This window comes from Ursus maritimus, unplaced genomic scaffold, assembly GCF_017311325.1.
Source record: "Ursus maritimus isolate PB19 unplaced genomic scaffold, ASM1731132v1 scaffold_25, whole genome shotgun sequence".
NCBI classification, from domain to species: domain Eukaryota; kingdom Metazoa; phylum Chordata; class Mammalia; order Carnivora; family Ursidae; genus Ursus; species Ursus maritimus.
The window spans coordinates 11,455,854-11,474,512 of record NW_024425008.1 but is presented as its reverse complement, the minus strand read 5'-3'; the positions used below and the strand labels follow the sequence as shown (position 1 = coordinate 11,474,512).

Genomic DNA, 18,659 nt, shown 5'->3' with positions numbered 1-18,659 from the left:
ATTATCCATTTCTTCTAGGTTATCCAGTGTGCTACCATATAATTTTTCATAATCTCAAAATCCTTATTTCTGTGGTATCATTTGTAATGTCTCCTCTTTAATTTTTTTATTTTAGTTGACTTCTCTTTTTTTCTTACTGACTATAGCTAACGGTTTATCAATTTTGTTGAACTTTCAAAGAACCAGCTCTTAGTTTTATTGATTTTTTTCTATTATTTTTGTATTCTCTATTGCATTTATCTCTGCTCTAGTCTTTATTATTTCCTTCCATCTGCTAACTTTGGGTTTGATTTGCTCTTCTTTTTATAGTTCCCTAAATTGTAAGGTTAGGTTGTTGATTTGAGATTTTTCTTCCTTATTAATGTGTATGTTTATAGCTATAAACTTCCCTATTAGTATTGCTACTGCTGCATCCCATAAATCTGCTGTGTTTCATTTTCATTTTATTTTTCTTAAGATATTTTCTAGTTTCCCTTCTGACTACTTCTTTGACTCATTGGTTGTTTAAAAATGTACCGGGTGTTAAAACCATACGTTACCTTGGAATTAACTTAACCAGAGACGCAAAGGACCTATATTCTAGAAACTATAAATCACTCTTGAAAGACATTGAGGAAGACATAAAAAGATGGAAAAATATTCCATGCTCATGGATCGGAAGAATTAACATAGTTAAAATGTCCATGCTACCCAGAGCAATCTACACTTTCAATGCTATCCCGATCAAAATACCGAGGACATTTTTCAAAGAACTGGAACAAATAGTCCTTAAATTTGTATGGAACCAGAAAAGGCCCCGAATCGACAAGGAACTGTTGAAAAGGAAAAACAAAGCTGGGGGCATCACAATGCCGGATTTCGAGCTGTACTACAAAGCTGTGATCACAAAGACAGCATGGTACTGGCACAAAAACAGACACACAGAACAATGGAACAGAATAGAGAACCCAGAAATGGACCCTCGGCTCTTTGGGCAACTAATCTTCGATAAAGCAGGAAAAAACATCTGGTGGAAAAAAGACAGTCTCTTCAATAAATGGTGCTGAGAAAATTGGACAGCTACATGCAAAAGAATGAAACTTGACCAATCTCTCACACCATACACAAAAATAAACTCCAAATGGATGAAAGACCTCAATGTGAGACAGGAATCCATCAAAATTTTAGAGGAGAACATAGGCAGCAACCTCTACGACATCGACATCGGCCAAAGCAACCTTTTTCATGACACATCTCCAAAGGCAAGAGAAACAAAAGATAAAATGAACTTGTGGGACTTCATCAAGATAAAAAGCTTCTGCACAGCAAAGGAAACAGTCAACAAAACAAAGAGGCAAACCATGGAATGGGAGAAGATATTTGCAAATGACACTACAGATAAAAGGCTGGTATCCAAGATCTACAAAGAACTTCTCAAACTCAATACATGAGAAACAAATAAACAAATAAAAAAATGGGCAGAAGATATGAACAGACACTTTTCCAATGAAGACATACAAATGGCTAACAGACACATGAAAAAATGTTCAAAATCATTAGCCATCAGGGAAATTCAAATCAAAACCACACTGAGATACCACTTTACGCCAGTTAGAATGGCAAAAATAGACAAGGCAAGAAACAACAATTGTTGGAGAGGATGTGGAGAAAGGGGATCTCTCCTACATTGTTGGTGGGAATGCAAGTTGGTACAGCCACTCTGGAAAACCGTGTGGAGGTCCCTTAAAAAGTTAAAAATTGAGCTACCCTATGACCCAGCCATTGCGCTACTGGGTGTTTACCTCAAAGATACAGACGTAGTGAAGAGAAGGGCCATATGCACCCCAATGTTCATAGCAGCATTGTCCACAATAGCTAAATTGTTGAAGGAGCCGAGATGCCCATCAAGAGATGACTAGATTAAGAAGTTGTGGTCCATATATACAATGGAATATTACTCAGCTATCAGAAAGAACGAATTCTCAACATTTGCTGCAACATGGACGGCACTGGAGGAGATAATGCTAAGTGAAATAAGTCAAGCAGAGAAAGACAAATATCATATGATTTCTCTCATCTATGGAACATAAGAAATAGGATGATCCGTAGGGGAAGAAAGGGATAAAGAAAGGGGGGGTAATCAGAAGGGGGAATGAAACATGAAAGACTATGGACTATGGGAAACAAACTGACGGCCTCAGAGGGGAGGGGGGTGGGGGAATGGGATAGTCTGGTGATGGGGCACGTATTGCATGGTGCACTGGGTGTTATACACAACTAATGAATCATCGAACTTTATATCAGAAACCGGGGATATACTGTATGGTGACTAAGATAATATAATAAAAAATCATTTAAAAAAATATACTGGGTGTTATACGCAAACAATGAATCATGGAACACTACATCGAAAACTAATGATGTACTGTATGGTGACTAACATAATAAAATTTTAAAAAATAAATAAAAATGTATCGATTAATTTCCATATACTCGTAGATTTTCCAGTTTTCTTTCTGCTGTTGATTTCTAGTTTTGTTTCATTGCAATTAGAAAAGACATTTCATACCATTTTAGTCACTTTAAATGTATTAAGACTTGTTTTGTGGCCTCACTTACGTTCCGTCCTAAAGAATGCTCTGTGTGTATTTGAGAAGCATTTGTATTCTGCTGTTGTCATGTGGAGTCATCTGATTATGGCTGTTAGGTCTAACTGGCCCACAATGTGGTTCAGATCTTCCATGTCCTTATTTATCTTCTGGTTTTTCTATCCACTACTGAAAGTGGGGTATTTAAGGCTCCCACTGTTATGTTGCTGTTTCTCCCTTTGATTCTTTTAAAGTTTGCTTCATAATTAGCTCTATGCTTGCTGCATGGATATTTTTAATTGTTACATCTTCTTGGTGAATTGACCTTTTATTATTATATAATGAACTTCTTTGTCTCTTGTAACACTATTTGACTTACAGTTTATTCTGTATGATACTAGTAGAGCCAGACCAGCTCTCTTTTGGTTACCATTTGCAGGAATATTTTTTTTCAATCTTTCACTTTCAGCTTATGTGTGTGCTTAGATCTAAAGTGAATTTTTTGTAGACAGCACATGGTTGCATCCTGGGTTTTTTGTTGGTGGTGGTGGTGCTGTTTGTTTTTTTTTTATGCATTCAGCTTATTTTTGTCTTTTGATTGGAAATTTTTTTAAAAAGATTTTATTTATCTATTTGACAGAGAGAGAGAGAGAGAGAGAGAGAGAGAAAGCATAAGCGGGGGAGAGGGGGTCAGCAGGCAGAGAGAGAGGGAGAAGCAGGCTCATAGCGGAGGAGCCTGATGTGGGGCTTGATCCCATAACGCCGGGATCACGCCCTGAGCCAAAGGCAGACGCTTAACCGCTGTGCCACCCAGGCGCCCCCATCCTGTCTTTGACTTTTGACATTTTGATTATGTGCCTCAGTTTTGGTCTTTTTGGATTTATTGTGATTGGAATTCTTTAAGTTTCTTTGATTTGTGCACCCATTTCTTTCCTCAGATTTGGGAAGTTCCAGCCGTTGTTTCTCTAAATAAGCACTCTCTGCCCCTTTTTCTCTCTTCTACTTGTGTAAGTCCCATATTGCGTGGATATGTGCATTTGATAGTCCCTACGCATCCCCGAGGCTCTCTTCACTTTTATTCATTCTTTCTGCTTTTTTGTTCTCCGATTTGATGATTTCATAGCTGCTCTCCAAAGTTTGCTGCTCCTTCTGCTCGATCAAGTCTGCTACTCAGCCCTAGTATTTCAGTTCAGTTATTGCATGTTTCAGCTCCAGAACTTCTGCTTGAGCTTTTTATAGTTTCTTTTATATTCTCCGTTAGTTCATTATTTTCTTGATTTCTTTTAGTTGTCTGTGTTCTCTTCTAGCTCATTGGGCATCTTTATGACAGTTGTTTAAGATTCTTTGTCAGGCACCTCAGAGGTCTGCATTTCTTTAGGGTCATTCTGCAGGAATTTATTCTGTTCCTTTGATTGGGCCCTGTTTCCCTGTTTCTTTGCCATGCCTGTCATGCTATTATTTTGAGATGTGGGCATTCGATAACACAACCACTTCTCCCAGTGTTTATGGACTGGCTTCATGCAGACCCTTACGAATCAGACCAGCTAGAGGCTCTAGGACTTCTGAAATCTCTTCGAAGGATGTGTTTTCTCTGGCTTGTGCTGTGTTTTTAGTTGTCTCAAATTGCCTAAGCAGTTTATCCCTCTCCTTCCAGACACCCATAAGTTCTTGCTGCCCCTGGCATGTGGGTGTACAACTGTAGCTCTAGGGGTGCCTGGGCAGCTCAGTGGTTAGGCATCTGCCTTCAGCTCAGGGCGTGATCCCGGCATTCTGGGATTGAGCCCCACATCAGGCTCCTCCGCTGGGAGCCTGCTTCTTCCTCTCCCACTCCCCCTGCTTGTGTTCCCTCTCTCGCTGGCTGTCTCTATCTCTGTCAAATGAATAAATAAAATCTTAAAAAAAAAAAAAAAGAAAGAAAGAACTGCAGCTCTAATGTGCGACAGTGATCATAACTGTTTTCAACAGTTTCTGAACACGTCTGCCAGTTCCATCAGTGCTCTGAGTCAGATGACACAGATTCCCCCGTCCAGCCAGAATGTTGGACACACAGTTAATTATTTTGTTTCTATCCTGAGGGAGGATCCCTGGCAGGAGACGTTTCCTCCAAGTTGTGCTGCATTAAGTCAGATAAGAGGAGAGGTGTGGATGGATATGGAAAATGCTGCAAGTTTTCCCACCCCTTTTGTTGGACTCTCTTTGGCTTTGGGTTGGTCTGGATGCTGTAGCTTCTCCAATGGATTCCAGAGTCCTTGCAAAGGTATTCTGGTCTGCATTTGTTATGTTGGTGTCTCTGGGGGAAAGGGAGGGTCTGAAGGTTCCTGCTCCTCCATCTTGCCAACATTACCCTCCTTGTTTCGGCAGTTTCCAAACAAGTCCTATTAGTGCTCTGGGGTAGGCAAGACCGAAACCAGTGCCTTGAGCAGCCCTCAGAGAAGCCAGAGTGTTGCATGCAAGGTCCACAACTTTGTTTCTATCCCAAGGGAGGATCTCTTGAGCAGGAGGATTCCTCCTGGTTGTGTCACACTAGAGTGGTTGAAGGTGGGGCATAGATGGGCAAATTTTCCTGCCCCTTTTGTTAGAATGCCCTTTTGGTTTTAGTTGGTCTGGGTGTTGTAGCTAATCAACCGGTCTCTAGAGTTCTTACAAAGGTATTCTGATCTGTATACTGTTGCTGACTCAGTGTGTCTGCGGGAAAACAAAGGCCTAAAGCTTCTTAATCTGCCATCTTGCAGACCCAGACTTTTTCTTTATAATGAAAGTAATGCTACTTTTTATGGTTACTGTTTTTTTAAGTCTTGTTTTAAAACGCTTTCCTTACCCTGATTTCAGAAAGATATTCACTTATATTTTCCTTTAAAAGTTTTTGTATTTAGGGGCGCCTGGGTGGCTCAGTCAGTTAAGCACCTGCCTTCAGGTCAGGTCATGAGCTCAGGGTCCTGGGATCCATCCCCACATTGGGCTCCCTGCTCAGTGGGGCGTCTGCTTCTCCCTCTCCCTTTGCCCCTCCCCTCCTCACTTGTGCATGCATGCTCTCTCTCTCTCAAATAAACAAATAAATAATCTTTAAAAAATTTTTTTAAATAAAAGTTTTTGTATATTTAAATTATTTTTTTAATTTTTAATTTTTATTTATTTTTTTATGTAAAGTTTGATGATTCATTAGTTGCGTATAACACCCAGTGCACCATGCAATACGTGCCCTCCTTACTACCCATCACCGGCCTATCCCATTCCCCCCCTCCCCGCTGAAGCCCTCAGTTTGTTTCTCAGAATCCATATATATTTAAATTGTCAAGCCACCAGGAGTTGGACTTGATGCTCGTTGCAGTGTGGGTAGCTACTTCAACATTTTCCATATGTAACCAATACTTCCCATCCCATTTTGAGCTATCTCTTAGTGTTCCCTCAGAAGAGTTAAACAATTTTTGGCCTCTACTAACATTCTAGATATGGTGGGACTATTCGTGGGCTTTCTATCTCATTCCATTGGTCAATTTGTCTGTTCCTGGGTCAAAACCGCATCATCATAATTACTACAACTTTTTAAAAAGTGCGAATATCTGCTAGTGCAAATCCCTCATCCTATTCTTCTTCAGAAGTGACGTGGTTATTCTTGGTCTTTTGTTTTTCCATATATTCTCTTTTTTTATTCCATTAAAATTTTTTTAAACAGAGGTAGAAATGACATACATCGTATATACTTAAGAATGAACTTAAACTCCACAACCGGCCTTGAGATTTTGATTCAAGTTATATCAGATCTATAGATTAATTTGAGGAAGATATTGTAAGACTAGTTTTCCTATCCACAAGTATGTTTATACCCATTTCTTTATTAAGTTTTAAGTGCCCCTCAATAAAGTTTATGATTTTCTACATACAGATCTTAGAAATCTTAGATTTATTCTTACGTATAGGTTTTTTTAAGATACTATTTTTAAGGAATCACTATACCCAACATGGGGTTCGAACTCACAAACCCAAAATCAAGAGTCACATATTCCACTAACTGAGCCAGCCAGGTGCACCACTTTATAGTTTTTTTGTATGTCATTTTGCTTTGTTTTGTTTTTGCTATTGTAAATAGTGTCATAAAAATTATGCTTTCAAATTCGTTGATCATGTGTAGAAATGCAACTGACTTGCCCTTCTACCTTGTTTAACTCTTCTGCTTCTTTTAATAATTTGTAAGTATCTTTTAAGTTTTCTATTTGGGCGATCATATCTTCTGCAAGTAAATAGTTTGTTTAGGACTTAATATTCATGCCTTTGATTTCTTAATTTTTTTTCTTTGTCTTATTGCATTCCCTTCAGTACAGTCTTTTACTTCTTAATAATTCCTTCGTAAAACTCCAACTGGGGTTAAATACAACTCTCTGTCTTTTCCAATAAGTATGGATCCCCTCAACTGAACACGGAGAAGACCATTCAATAATGCTGAATTGGTCATGCTTGGAATTCATAAACACAAAGCATAAGCGATCATACTGACTTCCTTCAATCTGCTCTCCATCCCCCTGGACAACTATTTCTCTCTGTTCTCTTTTCTCAAACCCTGACACTCCTCCATCCTCACTCTCAAATAATAATTTTGATTTTTGTTGAGAAAATAAAAGATAAATTCCCACACCGTTCCATTACCACATCTACCCACTTATCAGCTTTGGAACCCAAAAACTCTCCCTTCTTCCCGTTACTATAGGAGCTCCTAAGACTAACCTGTCTTCTAGTTAATAGATCGCATCTCCTCTTACCTATTTAAAAATGTCACTTCAGCAATTCTTCCTCTCTCTCTCTCTCTCTCACCTGCATCATCAGTTTTTCTCTCTCTACTGAATAATTCCCATCAGCACAGCCTAATACCTTCTGTATCTCAATTTTCTCTTGACCTCCCTTCCTCCTGCTACCATTTCACTGCTCCACTTTTCACCAAAACTTTGCAAAAGATTTGTTTCTATTCACTGTCACTAACTCCTCTCCTCTCATTCTCTCTTCATTGGGCCTTCGACCTCCCTGATCACCAGAGTGACTCTGGTCTTTATCTGATGTACGACCACTCAGCATAGAATAAGTGAATGATTTACACCTACACCAGAGCGTGAAATTTCATGTGTACGCACCTGATTGCCGTAAGCATATAGAAAATGGCTTCGTGGATGGAATACCATTCCAACAGGAGAAGAGAATGATGAAGGAAATACGAAAAGTGGAAATTTGGGGTTTAATCCTGGTTTGTTATTTTTTAGGATTCTCACAGAGGCAATGGTGCTTTTCTAGAAATAGATAAGCAAAACCATGAACAAATCAGCAGAACATTACCATTAATATTACTAGACTATGTTACAATTTCCTGTTACGTGGATTTTGATTAAGATAGGGACGCATCCATTAACACAGCATAGAACTGGAAGAATCAGCAACCATCAATATGTCTTTGTTCTGCCTCCCCCTGCCTTAGGTGTCCATTTTCAGATGTTGAACATGAAGTTCAGGAGATTAAATAATTTGTCCAAGCTTCTATAATAAATGGCTTGGGAAGGTTTTATTATAGAACCATTGCTGAACTCCAAAGACAGATTCCAAAGTCCATGCTTACAACTGTGATGGCAAACTACCTCTTTAAGTGTGGATGCCTGGGCTACATTCCAATTCTATTGGATCGTGAAGTTGTAGGGGGTCAGGATATGTACCCCAAGACATGCCACTGTGGTACAGAGATTATTGTAAGCTGCAGACATTTAAGATTCAGCAGATGCAGAAAAGAAGACTTCCCTTCTCTGACTAAAAGCAGCAACTTCTGAGAAATAAGGCTACCTTCAGAAATAATTCACCTTCAGAACAGGTCTACTCTCAGAAGGGAGAATGCAAATAAAACCAACCCCAAATCCCTCCTCCTGCGGAGTTTTATGGCCCTGAGGAGATGAGAAAACCACTCATACTTGTATAAACAAACATTATCACAAACTTTCTTATCTCCTATTTGTTTCCCTGTTAACCCATTATCTTTTCACTTCTTTACCCTTAAGTGCCTTTCTCACCTGTTCCCTTAAACTATTAAGATGATATATAGCCCCCAAATTTTTTTTAATTTTTTATAATAATTTTTTATTATGTTATGTTAGTCACCATAGAGTATATCTTTAGTTTTTGATGTAATGTTCCATGATTCATTATTTGCATATAACACCCAGTGCACCATGCAATACGTGCCCTCCTTACTACCCATCACCGGCCTATCCCAGTCCCCCACCCCCCTCCCCTCTGAAGCCCTCAGTTTGTTTCCCAGAGTCCATAGTCTCTCATGGTTCATTCCCCCTTTTGTTTACCCCCCTTCATTCTTCCCTTCCTTCTCCTACCGATCTTCCTGCTATTTCTTATGTTCCATAAATGAGTGAAACCATATAACTGTCTTTCTCTGCTTGACTTATTTCACTTAGCATAATCTCCTCCAGTCCTGTCCATGTTGCTGCAAATGTTGTGTAATCATTCTTTCTGATGGCTGAGTAATATTTCATTGTATATATGGACCACATCTTCTTATTCCATTCGTCTGTTGAGGGGCATCTCGGCTCCTTCCACAATTTAGCTATTGTGGACAATGCTGCTATGAACATTGGGGTGCATATGGCCCTTCTCTTCACTACGTCTGTATCTTTGGGGAAAATACACAGTAATGCAATTGCTGGATCATAGGGAAGCTCAATTTTTAACTTTTTAAGGGACCTCCACACTGTTTTCCAGAGTGGCTATACCAACTTGCATTCCCACCAACAGTATAAGAGGGATGCCCTTTCTCCACATCCTCTCCAACATTTGTTGTTTCTCACCTTGTCAATTTTTGCCATTCTAACTAGTGTAAGGTGGTATCTCAATGTGGTTTTGGTTTGAATTTCCCTGATGGCTAATGATTTTGAACATTTTTTCATGTGTCTGTTAGCCATTTGTATGTCTTCATTGGAGAAGTGTCTGTTCATATCTTCTGCCCATTTTTTCATTTGATTATTTGTTTCTCATGTATTGAGTTTGAGAAGTTCTTTGTAGATCTTGGATACCAGCCTTTTATCTGTAGTGTCATTTGCAAATATCTTCTCCCATTCCATGGTTTGCCTCTTTGTTTTGTTGACTGTTTCCTTTGCTGTGCAGAAGCTTTTTATCTTGATGAAGTCCCACAAGTTCATTTTATCTTTTGTTTCTCTTGCCTTTGGAGATGTGTCATGAAAAAGGTTGCTTTGGCCGATGTCGATGTCGTAGAGGTTGCTGCCTATATTCTCCTCTAGGATTTTGATGGATTCCTGTCTCACATTGAGGTCTTTCATCTATTTGGAGCTTATCTTTGTATATGGTGTGAGAGAGTGGTCAAGTTTCATTCTTTTGCATGTAGCTGTCCAATTTTCCCAGCACCATTTATTGAAGAGACTGTCTTTTTTCCACCAGATGTTTTTTCCTGCTTTGTCAAAGATTAGTTGCCCAAAGAGCCGAGGGTCCATTTCTGGGTTCTCTATTCTGTTCCATTGGTCTATGTGTCTGTTTTTGTGCCAGTACCATGCTGTCTTTATGATCTCAGCTTTGTAGTACAGCTCGAAATCCGGCATTGTGATGCCCCCAGCTTTGTTTTTCCTTTTCAACAGTTCCTTGGCGATTCAGGGCCTTTTCTGGTTCCACACAAATTTAAGGAATGTTTGTTCCAGCTCTTTGAAAAATGTCATTGGTATTTTGTTTGGGATGGCATTGAAAGCGTGGATTGCTCTGGGTAGCATAGACATTTTAACTATGTTAATTCTTCCGATCCATGAGCATGGAATATTTTTCCATCTTTTTGTGACTTTTTCAATGTCTTTCAAGAGTGATTTGTAGTTTCTAGAATATAGATCCTTTACCTCTCTGGTTAATTCCAAGGTAACCTATGATTATGGGTGCTATGGAATGGATTCCCTAATTTCTCTTTCTTCAATCTCATTGTTCGTGTATAGAAATGCAACTGATTTCTGAGCATTGATTTTGTATCCCGCTACATTACTGAATTGCTCTGTAAGTTCTAGTAATTTGGGGGTGGAGTCTTTGGGTTTTCCATATAGAGTATCATGTCATCTGTGAAGAGAGACAGTTTGACTTCTTCTTTGCCGATTTGGATACCTTTTATCCCTTTTTGTTGTCTGATTGCTGTTGCAAGGACTTCTAGTACTATGTTGAATAATAATGGCGAGAGTGGACATCTTTGTCCTGTTTCTGATCTTAGAAAGGCTTTCCGTTTTTCCCCATTAAGAATGATATTCACTGTAGCCCCCAAATTTTAACCACTTTTTAGTTTTTCTCCTCACTGATTTTCACCTACACGTATGCACACTGCACACATAAATCATTTTCTCTTCTCCTGTTTAATTTGCAGGGCCCCAATCACTGAACATAAGAGGATAGAGGACAATTATTTTTTTCTCTCCCCTAAAATTATGAGTTTAAGGCTAATTCCATTTTTTGTTCATTTAAACTATCTTATGGAACCTTAAGTTTATATAAACCAAGCTCAGCTTATAGTCTCCTAGAGAATAAGCGAAGAAGAATCACTATGCAAAGAGCATCCTATTTTCTACTTTCATCAAACTGAATGACCAGCAGAGGCAAGAAATCCCTAGAGTGCCTTAAACTATATTATTAACCTTAAATAAATTTTGCTGTAGCTAATTTTATCAACTTCTACTGCCGCAGATAAAGAAGAACCTGGAAATAAATGTTTGCTGAGATAAATTTTCATTGTTGTGTCATCAAGAGCAACCACCTATGGCCTACCTGGTTGGAGAAGAGGTAGATTCCGGCACTATGCTCTTGGTCAACAAGAAATGTTACCAAAGTTGAAGGAAAAGATTTCATTCCTTTTAAAATATGAGGTAAGCAAGGAAACCATTCACGAAATGGTTCTTTGGTATAAAAGCAAGAGCTGGACTACAAAAAGAGAAAGGAAAAGTTAATGCCATTTTTAAGATGTAAGTTCTAATCAGTTATCTTAAGCAAACAAACTAGCAAACCGCTGTGTTGTCCTGACCGACCCCAAATAATAGTGATAACTCTTTGATGTCTATGCTTCTCTTCTGGGGTTGGGAGTCCAGAAGACACTGCCAAGCATCTCTTTCTGGCACGGGTTGTTTTTCCAGAACAACTGTGTAGGTTTGGATTTAACATCACTAGGTAACTGCCATTAAACCCAAGTACAGGCACAACTGGGTGCAAAGAGGGATGAAGCTTTTCGGCCTGTAGAATTGCCATCTTTTAGATGAATAACAATCCATGAAACAACCCAAGAAATAAAATTTCTTAATTTTTAACATATTTAATTCCAGGGGTGCCTGAGTAGCTCAGTCATTAAGCATCTGCCTTTGGCTCAGGTCATGATCTCAGGGTCCCGGGATCTAGCCCCGCATCAGGCTCCCTGCTCAGTGGGGAGCCTGCTTCTCCTGCTTCCTCTGCCTGCCACTCCCCCCAATTGGGCATACACTCTCTTTCTCTCTCTCAAATAAATAAAATCTTAAAAAAATAAAAAGAAAATAAAATATTTAATACAATACCTCACTTAGAGTCCTGTTTCTCTCAAAGGTGATAGTAACATAATCCACTATAAAATATAAAGGTACAGAAATTACAAGCAGTATCTATATTTCTAAATGTATCATTAAGTATACTCACATACAATTTTTTTGCACTTTGTCTCAGATTTAATTTTTTCCCCTCAGTTTTAGGCCACTGACTTATACAAGGCAAGCCTACCTTTCTACTTTATCCTATTTTTATTTTATGTCATTTAATCTTTATATGCCATCTATGTTGAAAAGAGCCTGTTTATATCTTTTCTCAATTTACCTTCAAAGTGTTCTCTGTTAGCAAAACATTTTTCATTATACCACAATTTTCCTTTGACATAGTCAACCTACATGAATAAATGAAGAAATAAAAATATCATTTAGGGAATAGATAGACTTAAGATATAAAATTGAAAAACTTAATAAAAAATTCTAAAGTAGGATAGTTTAGGAATGGGAATCAAATAAAGGGAGGAAAATTGTATGCCGACAAAAGAAAAGGTTGTAGAGTGAGGGCAAGGGACAAGACTATGCATTTTGAACAACACACATAAAAGGAATAAAAAGGAAAAAAACTTCATGTGAATTGGCCTCTGTTAGTGACAGATGCTGCAGTCGGTCAGTATAAGACTGTCATTCTGGAACTACCAGAAGCTGTCAGGCAGTTACCATAGTCACGATGGGTCACATGTTTATCTTTCCTTTGTCATTAGACTCAGCTAGGCTCCAGGAGGCTACACAGAAGCCTGATGGCAGCAAGAAGCAGAAGAAAAAAAAAAAAAAGCCACAAAAATACAGGTCTTGAAAAAAATCAGTCATAAGAGAGAAGCTTCCAAGAAAGTGAGACTGTATATGTTGGATATGAATTACGTGTGAGAGTTCGAAGATGGTTTTGTTAGAGCAAGATTCCTGTGTTCAAAGTATTGTTGAGACAAAAGGAAGACCTTGCATTTTCATAGACCAGCAAGAAAGTCTTTGTAATCTGTGCATTAAAAGTCTTTTAAGTAGATGTTCTAAAATAGATTGTGGTGGTGCTTGCACAACTCTGTGATTGTACCAGAGGCCACTGAGTTGCACACTTGACATAGGTGAATTGTATGCTATGTGAATTCTATCTCGATAAAACTGCCCAGCAAACAAAAATGCGCTTCAAAATGGAATGGACAGCAATTTATTTAAATGGTGCAACATCTTCAAGCCAAGCTGCTATATCAAACGAACCTTTAGCGTTCTTACATCAATCTTCAGGTTTGCAGGCTACTGTAATTATCATTGTAATATCTAGGCAATTGATGTAGAATTTTTATTGGGCTTCGCCTTACTCCTTTTCCTTCTCTTTAGAGTCCTTGCTTTTTTTCCTACTTGGAAGCAAACTGGTAAAAGTCCACTGAATATCCTTGGGGATAATTTAAGCTGGCCAGGTTGGCCTCATTCCAAGGATGAGCTCCAGATGCAGGGATTGGTCAGGAATGAACACATGACCCAAGTCAGGTTAATGAGTCAGCCCAGACCTCCTGGGAAAGAGGTAATTCATTCTCCTTGGGACTAGTAAACCAACTACATCAAAACCTGGTGCTTATTCCTACTAACAACTGGAGAAATCCGAATAAGAATGAAGCTAGAGGAAAACAGATCCCAACGCGGAGAAGACAGAGTCCTACAGACATCTGGTAGGCTCTAAATCCAGTTGTGTCTGGAAGCTGGACCCATCCCCTCTTGAATTCACTACGTGCATGAGCCAACAGCTTCTCCTTTGCTAAAATCACTTTTAGTTTGGTTTCTGTCCTTTGCCTTCAGAAGGTTCTGACTATCCGTATACGGGAGAGAATCCAACGATTTTTCTAAGTTTGTTATCATGAGGTCCAGAGGGTGATACAGCTGGTTCAAAGTTCACTGTGACATGGCTATTAAGCCAGGACAAGATGTGGCTCCCGTCTGGCTCCATTTACTCATGCATTGACTCCGCAAATATTTACTGAGACCCCCTGTCTGCAAGGCAGCATGGTACCTTACTCGCACAGGATGGCAGGTGAGACAGTCCTTGACATGACGCCTCAAGTCCCGTGAGGTTGCTTAGTGGGCCACTCAGAAGAGGGTGGTGAGTGAGAGGAATTAGTGTTGAAAGCTTTGGAGACTGCTCAGGAAGGGCCCCCTGGTGGTTGGGGAGGGATTCCTGAAGAATGAGGAGAAATTCTCCACGTGAAATCCAAAGGAGAAGGAGGGACGGCCTGCTGAGAAGATAAAACATCTTACACAACGGAGTCGAGGTGCCAGAAGTGTTGGCCCATCTCACGGAGGGCGAGTGTCGACTCTGACTGGCAAGGATAGCTTGCGGCAAGAGCAGACAGGACAAGGCTGAAGAAGGTAAGGAAGGCTCTGACCGGGAAGGTTTTTGTATGCCTCACAAGAGTTTGAATTTATATATAAAGAACTGACCTGAAGTCCCTGCTATGTCCACGGAACAGACTCAGGTGGCTAACTGACGGATTTCGCCTCACGGCAAGCTCCCAATTTAGGGCCTTTGTACTTCTTATTACTTCTTTCTGGGCATGCTTTGTCAAAACCATTCCGAGGAGTCATTTGATTTTCTGTTTAAACTTTACCTCCTTGGGAGCCCTGCTAGAATCACCCTGTTTAAAACACTATTATCTCTTCCTCACTCCCTATTTCTCTTCCCTGCTTTCATGCCGACAAGCCCAAATTACCATCAGCAGTCACATTATACATTTGTTTATGAACCTGTTTGAAGTCTACCTCCTTCAACAGAATGGTAGGCCCCGGGAGACTAGTGGACTTCATTGGTCCCATTCCACAGATAGAATCCCCCTTGTTGAAACCGGCATGGCGGACAGCAAGTGCTCACACTAGTATTTGTTGAATGAACGAATAAATGAAGGAATAAATCATCAAGTAGTAACTCCTTCAACTACCTGCCCAAATAACTATATATATTCCATTCCTACCATCTTTCCTTCAATCACTATAAAAAAGGTCTTATCTGAAGATAAATCCCTACACTTTTAAGAAAAAGTTAACTTGTTCCCTTTCCTCTCCTGCCACACTACTTTGCTACTTTTGGAATACTTGTTTTTCCCCCTCTCATCACTACCGAAACTCCCTGAGATATTTTAGCTCAAGAAGATTTATTACAATATCCTTGCAAATAGTAAAAACCTCTCTGAAGGACAATTTGCATTAAGAATTTATTCATTGTGTATTTATTAACTGATCTGCCAGTCCAAGTTCTAGAAATGTATTGTATCCATATACTTGGACTACAAACCTGGCAGGTACAAAATCATTAATGGCAACATTGTTTGTAATAGCAGAAGATTACAAAACTACCCACGTATCCATCAATATGGAACAGGTTAAGTCACCTCTGGGAAGTCCACACAATGGAACACTTAGAGCTATAAAGAAAGAAGGGTGGGAAGGTCATTCTTCATGTACTAATATGGAATTTCCCCCCCCAATATTGCTAAGTGAAAACAACAGGTATGTATATATTTAGAATATAGTATAAGAAAGTGAGAATAATTTATATTCATAATTATTTAAATTTACATTTAAAAATCACTGAAAAGAGAAAAGATGGAGAAGACGGAGAGAAGCAGTATGAGTATACACTAAGGAGCAAGTGAGACTTCTCAATGTAGATCTTTATATAAACTTTTTGGTTTTTAACTAGGGGGAATGTATTACTATTTGAAAACAATAATTTTCAGACGTTGAAAATTCTAATTTCCCTTGCAACATGCTCTGTTCCAGATCATCTCGCACTCCACTTTGATCTATAGAGACCGAACACGTAGATATTACAGAAAATGAGAGAAACCATTGCTCACCACTGTTTGCTCATCTCTTTGTCTCCCTAATATCTGTGCTCATTGGTTTATTTTGTTAAAGTTCTTTCTTGAGTATTTTCTTTAGCTGGGAAAACTGGGTGACGGAGTCTCTGAATTCTTTCTCAGTCTGAAAGATGAATAATCTCTTGGCTAGTAATAGGATTTTGGTCCCTTTGTCTTCACGGTCTGTAGATGTGGATTTTACTACTTTCCAGCTTCTACTGTTACATAAGTGGAATCTAATACCAGTGACGTATATTTGCTTTTGTTCTTTCCGTTTGGAAACTTGTAATATTTTCCCCTTCACCTTCAAATTCAGAAATATTATTAGGATATGCCTATGCATACATCTTTGCCAATTCTTCCAGGATTTAGTGGGCCTTTTCAATAGATAACCTTGGATCCTTCTTAATTTCAGTGTAATCTTCTTCTATTACTCGTGGTACTATTACCTGTCTTCTGCTCCTTTTTTATTCCTTCCAAAAATTCTCTCACCTCTTAGACCTGGATTATTCTCAAAGACTTATCTTCCCTAGATGGTTTGAGAAGTTTCTTCCTCTTCATCTTTCTATGCCACTTATTTAGATCTGAACAGTGGCTACTCTATTTATTCCATTTTTAATTGCAATTTGTGATATTTAGCCCCAGAAAGTATTTTTATGTGGCACTTGAAACGCTAAGCTAATAGATGTTAGTGGTCTTTTTTTTTTTTCTGCTAATATCTCAGTGCCAGTAACAGTAACCACATAAGACGTGCTCATTGGACCACTGTTAAAGGAGTCGATTAATTAAGTTCTGTTGTCCTTGTTCAGTTGTTGTCTTCTCCATCAGCAACTCCAGTGTATGTCCTGATGCTCTCAGGATGCTGGGCTGGCTTAGATGTATTTTCAAGGGAGTGCTCAGGTCTGGTTTGGGGAGCACCTCAGATTGTGGTGATATGGGAGTGACAGAAGGCCAGGAGGTCTCTCCACCTCTGGGCTGCCATTCCCCCCTCATCAGAACCAGAAAGAGGCTTCCTTGCTCTGGTTTCCTTCAACTTGCCCACCTCAGATGCAGGGAGAATATAGGCTTCCCTTTGGGCTTCTCTCCAGGAGACCAGCCACTCTCTCAAGGTTGACAGAAACCCTCTCTGGGGGGTTCCCAGCGCTCTGCAAACCAAGCTCTCTCCAGGAGCCCCCACCTTCTAGTCCTCCGCCTGCATGTCTATACAGCCAAAGGCCTTGTTCTCACATGACCCGTGAGAGGAAAGATGTGCCAGGTTTCCTCAGCGGGGTTCCTCAAAGCTTGGGCTTCGAGTGAGTCCAGCTGTCCAGCATCCCCAACACCCTTGACTCACCAGGCAGGTGGACAGGAAATGGAAGTTAGTGGGAGCTGAGCGGTAAGGAACAAAGCTCAGGTTATAGTCTCCTTTGTTTCCTTATTTTATCACTTTTGTGTGATTTAGTTTAGCTGATATATTTGGATTGATTTCTAACATCTGACTTTATAGTTGGTTTTCCATTCTTTTATCTTTGCGCCTGTTTTCCTCCTTTCTTGCTTTTTGTGGGAACCAATTTGGATTATTCTTTAATCCTTTTTTTACCTCTCTGGTGGGTTGGAAGCTTTAGGTTATATTTCTTTTTCTTTTATGGTAATTATCCTTTAAACTTTATCATCTGTATGGGACTATACCTTTTTCTATCAAATTCCAAAGTTATTTTCCATATTGATTCTCCTACCACACAAGGATCTTAAAATGGGTTGGTGATTCACTGAAAATTATCTCCATTCCTCCTTGTATTATCTGGAGTTTTGGTTCCACCCCAGTACTAAACACAAATTTTGTAACTGTTATTTTTTATACCAACTCCATTCTTTGAACAAATATTTACTAAGTGCCTACCTTGTGCCAGGCACATGCTAGACACAGATTCCAGAGTGGAGATCACAGACCAGGTGCCTGCCTCTGTTAGGGCTGAGAGCTCACATTGTAGCTCTGTCACTATTTCTGACACCCCACTCCTTCATGGGTGTCTCTGGGTGGGAAGCTCTCTTAATGTCTTATCTGTGAAAATTTCTTTTCTTCACCCTCATTCTTGAATGAAAGAGTTGAGCTAGGTTTGAGGTTCCATTTTGACAGGTACTTCCCCCTGTCCTTTCTAATGTACATCAATTTTGACTGTCTGGCCTTCCTGGTTCTCTGCTTCACATTTCCTCCAACTAGTATGGCAAGAAGTCAATCCCATTTGCGTCCTAAGACATAAGTGCCCCTTCCTTCTAGGTGGTGTAAGTGACTCTGTGTGTGTGTGTGTGTGTGTGTGTGTGTGCGCGCACACATGGATGTGTGCCCACAGGTCTGTATGAGAATGGAAGGGGGAGGGGACATGGCAAAAGGGCAGGAACAATCATAATTTTGTTTGTGGTTTCCAAATTGACAAATGCTTATGTGTTGATGGGAATGACCTAGTTGAATCACGAAACTTGACTTCATAATAGGAGAGAAAAAAAACTGATGGAACAACTCCCCCACCGCCCAAGGCCAGAAGCAGAGCTGCGGCTAGCCTTTCTCCAGGTAGGCACAGACCCATATGGGGGCAGATGGACTGGGGAGAAAAGTGTTGGCCATGGGGGCGCCTGGGTGGCACAGTGGTTAAGCGCCTGCCTTCGGCTCAGGGCGTGATCCCGGCGTTACGGAT

At 39.8% G+C, this 18,659-nt stretch overlaps 1 protein-coding gene and 1 long non-coding RNA gene across 3 annotated transcripts in view; one reads left to right on the top strand and one right to left on the bottom strand.

Moving 5' to 3' along the window:
- The window catches only part of CATSPERB (cation channel sperm associated auxiliary subunit beta), a 105,828-nt gene that overhangs the window by 57,386 nt on the left and 29,783 nt on the right, over window positions 1-18,659 (bottom strand). Inside the window, exons 10-13 of the mRNA XM_008698580.1 lie at window positions 12,417-12,483; window positions 12,125-12,171; window positions 11,341-11,504; window positions 7,688-7,835 (exon numbers count right to left, since the gene is read on the bottom strand). Coding sequence (XP_008696802.1) covers window positions 7,688-7,835; window positions 11,341-11,504; window positions 12,125-12,171; window positions 12,417-12,483 — 426 coding nt within the window. The remainder of the gene's footprint in view (window positions 1-7,687; window positions 7,836-11,340; window positions 11,505-12,124; window positions 12,172-12,416; window positions 12,484-18,659) is intronic.
- On the top strand, window positions 4,727-18,636 carry LOC103670170. 2 transcript variants are annotated; one of them, XR_570510.1, is made up of 4 exons: window positions 4,727-4,824; window positions 11,271-11,449; window positions 12,850-14,500; window positions 18,460-18,636. It is a non-coding gene; the product is annotated as an uncharacterized LOC103670170 (long non-coding RNA). The 2 variants fall into 2 exon arrangements; XR_570509.1 differs by lacking the exon at window positions 18,460-18,636 and having other exon boundaries at window positions 12,850-15,307.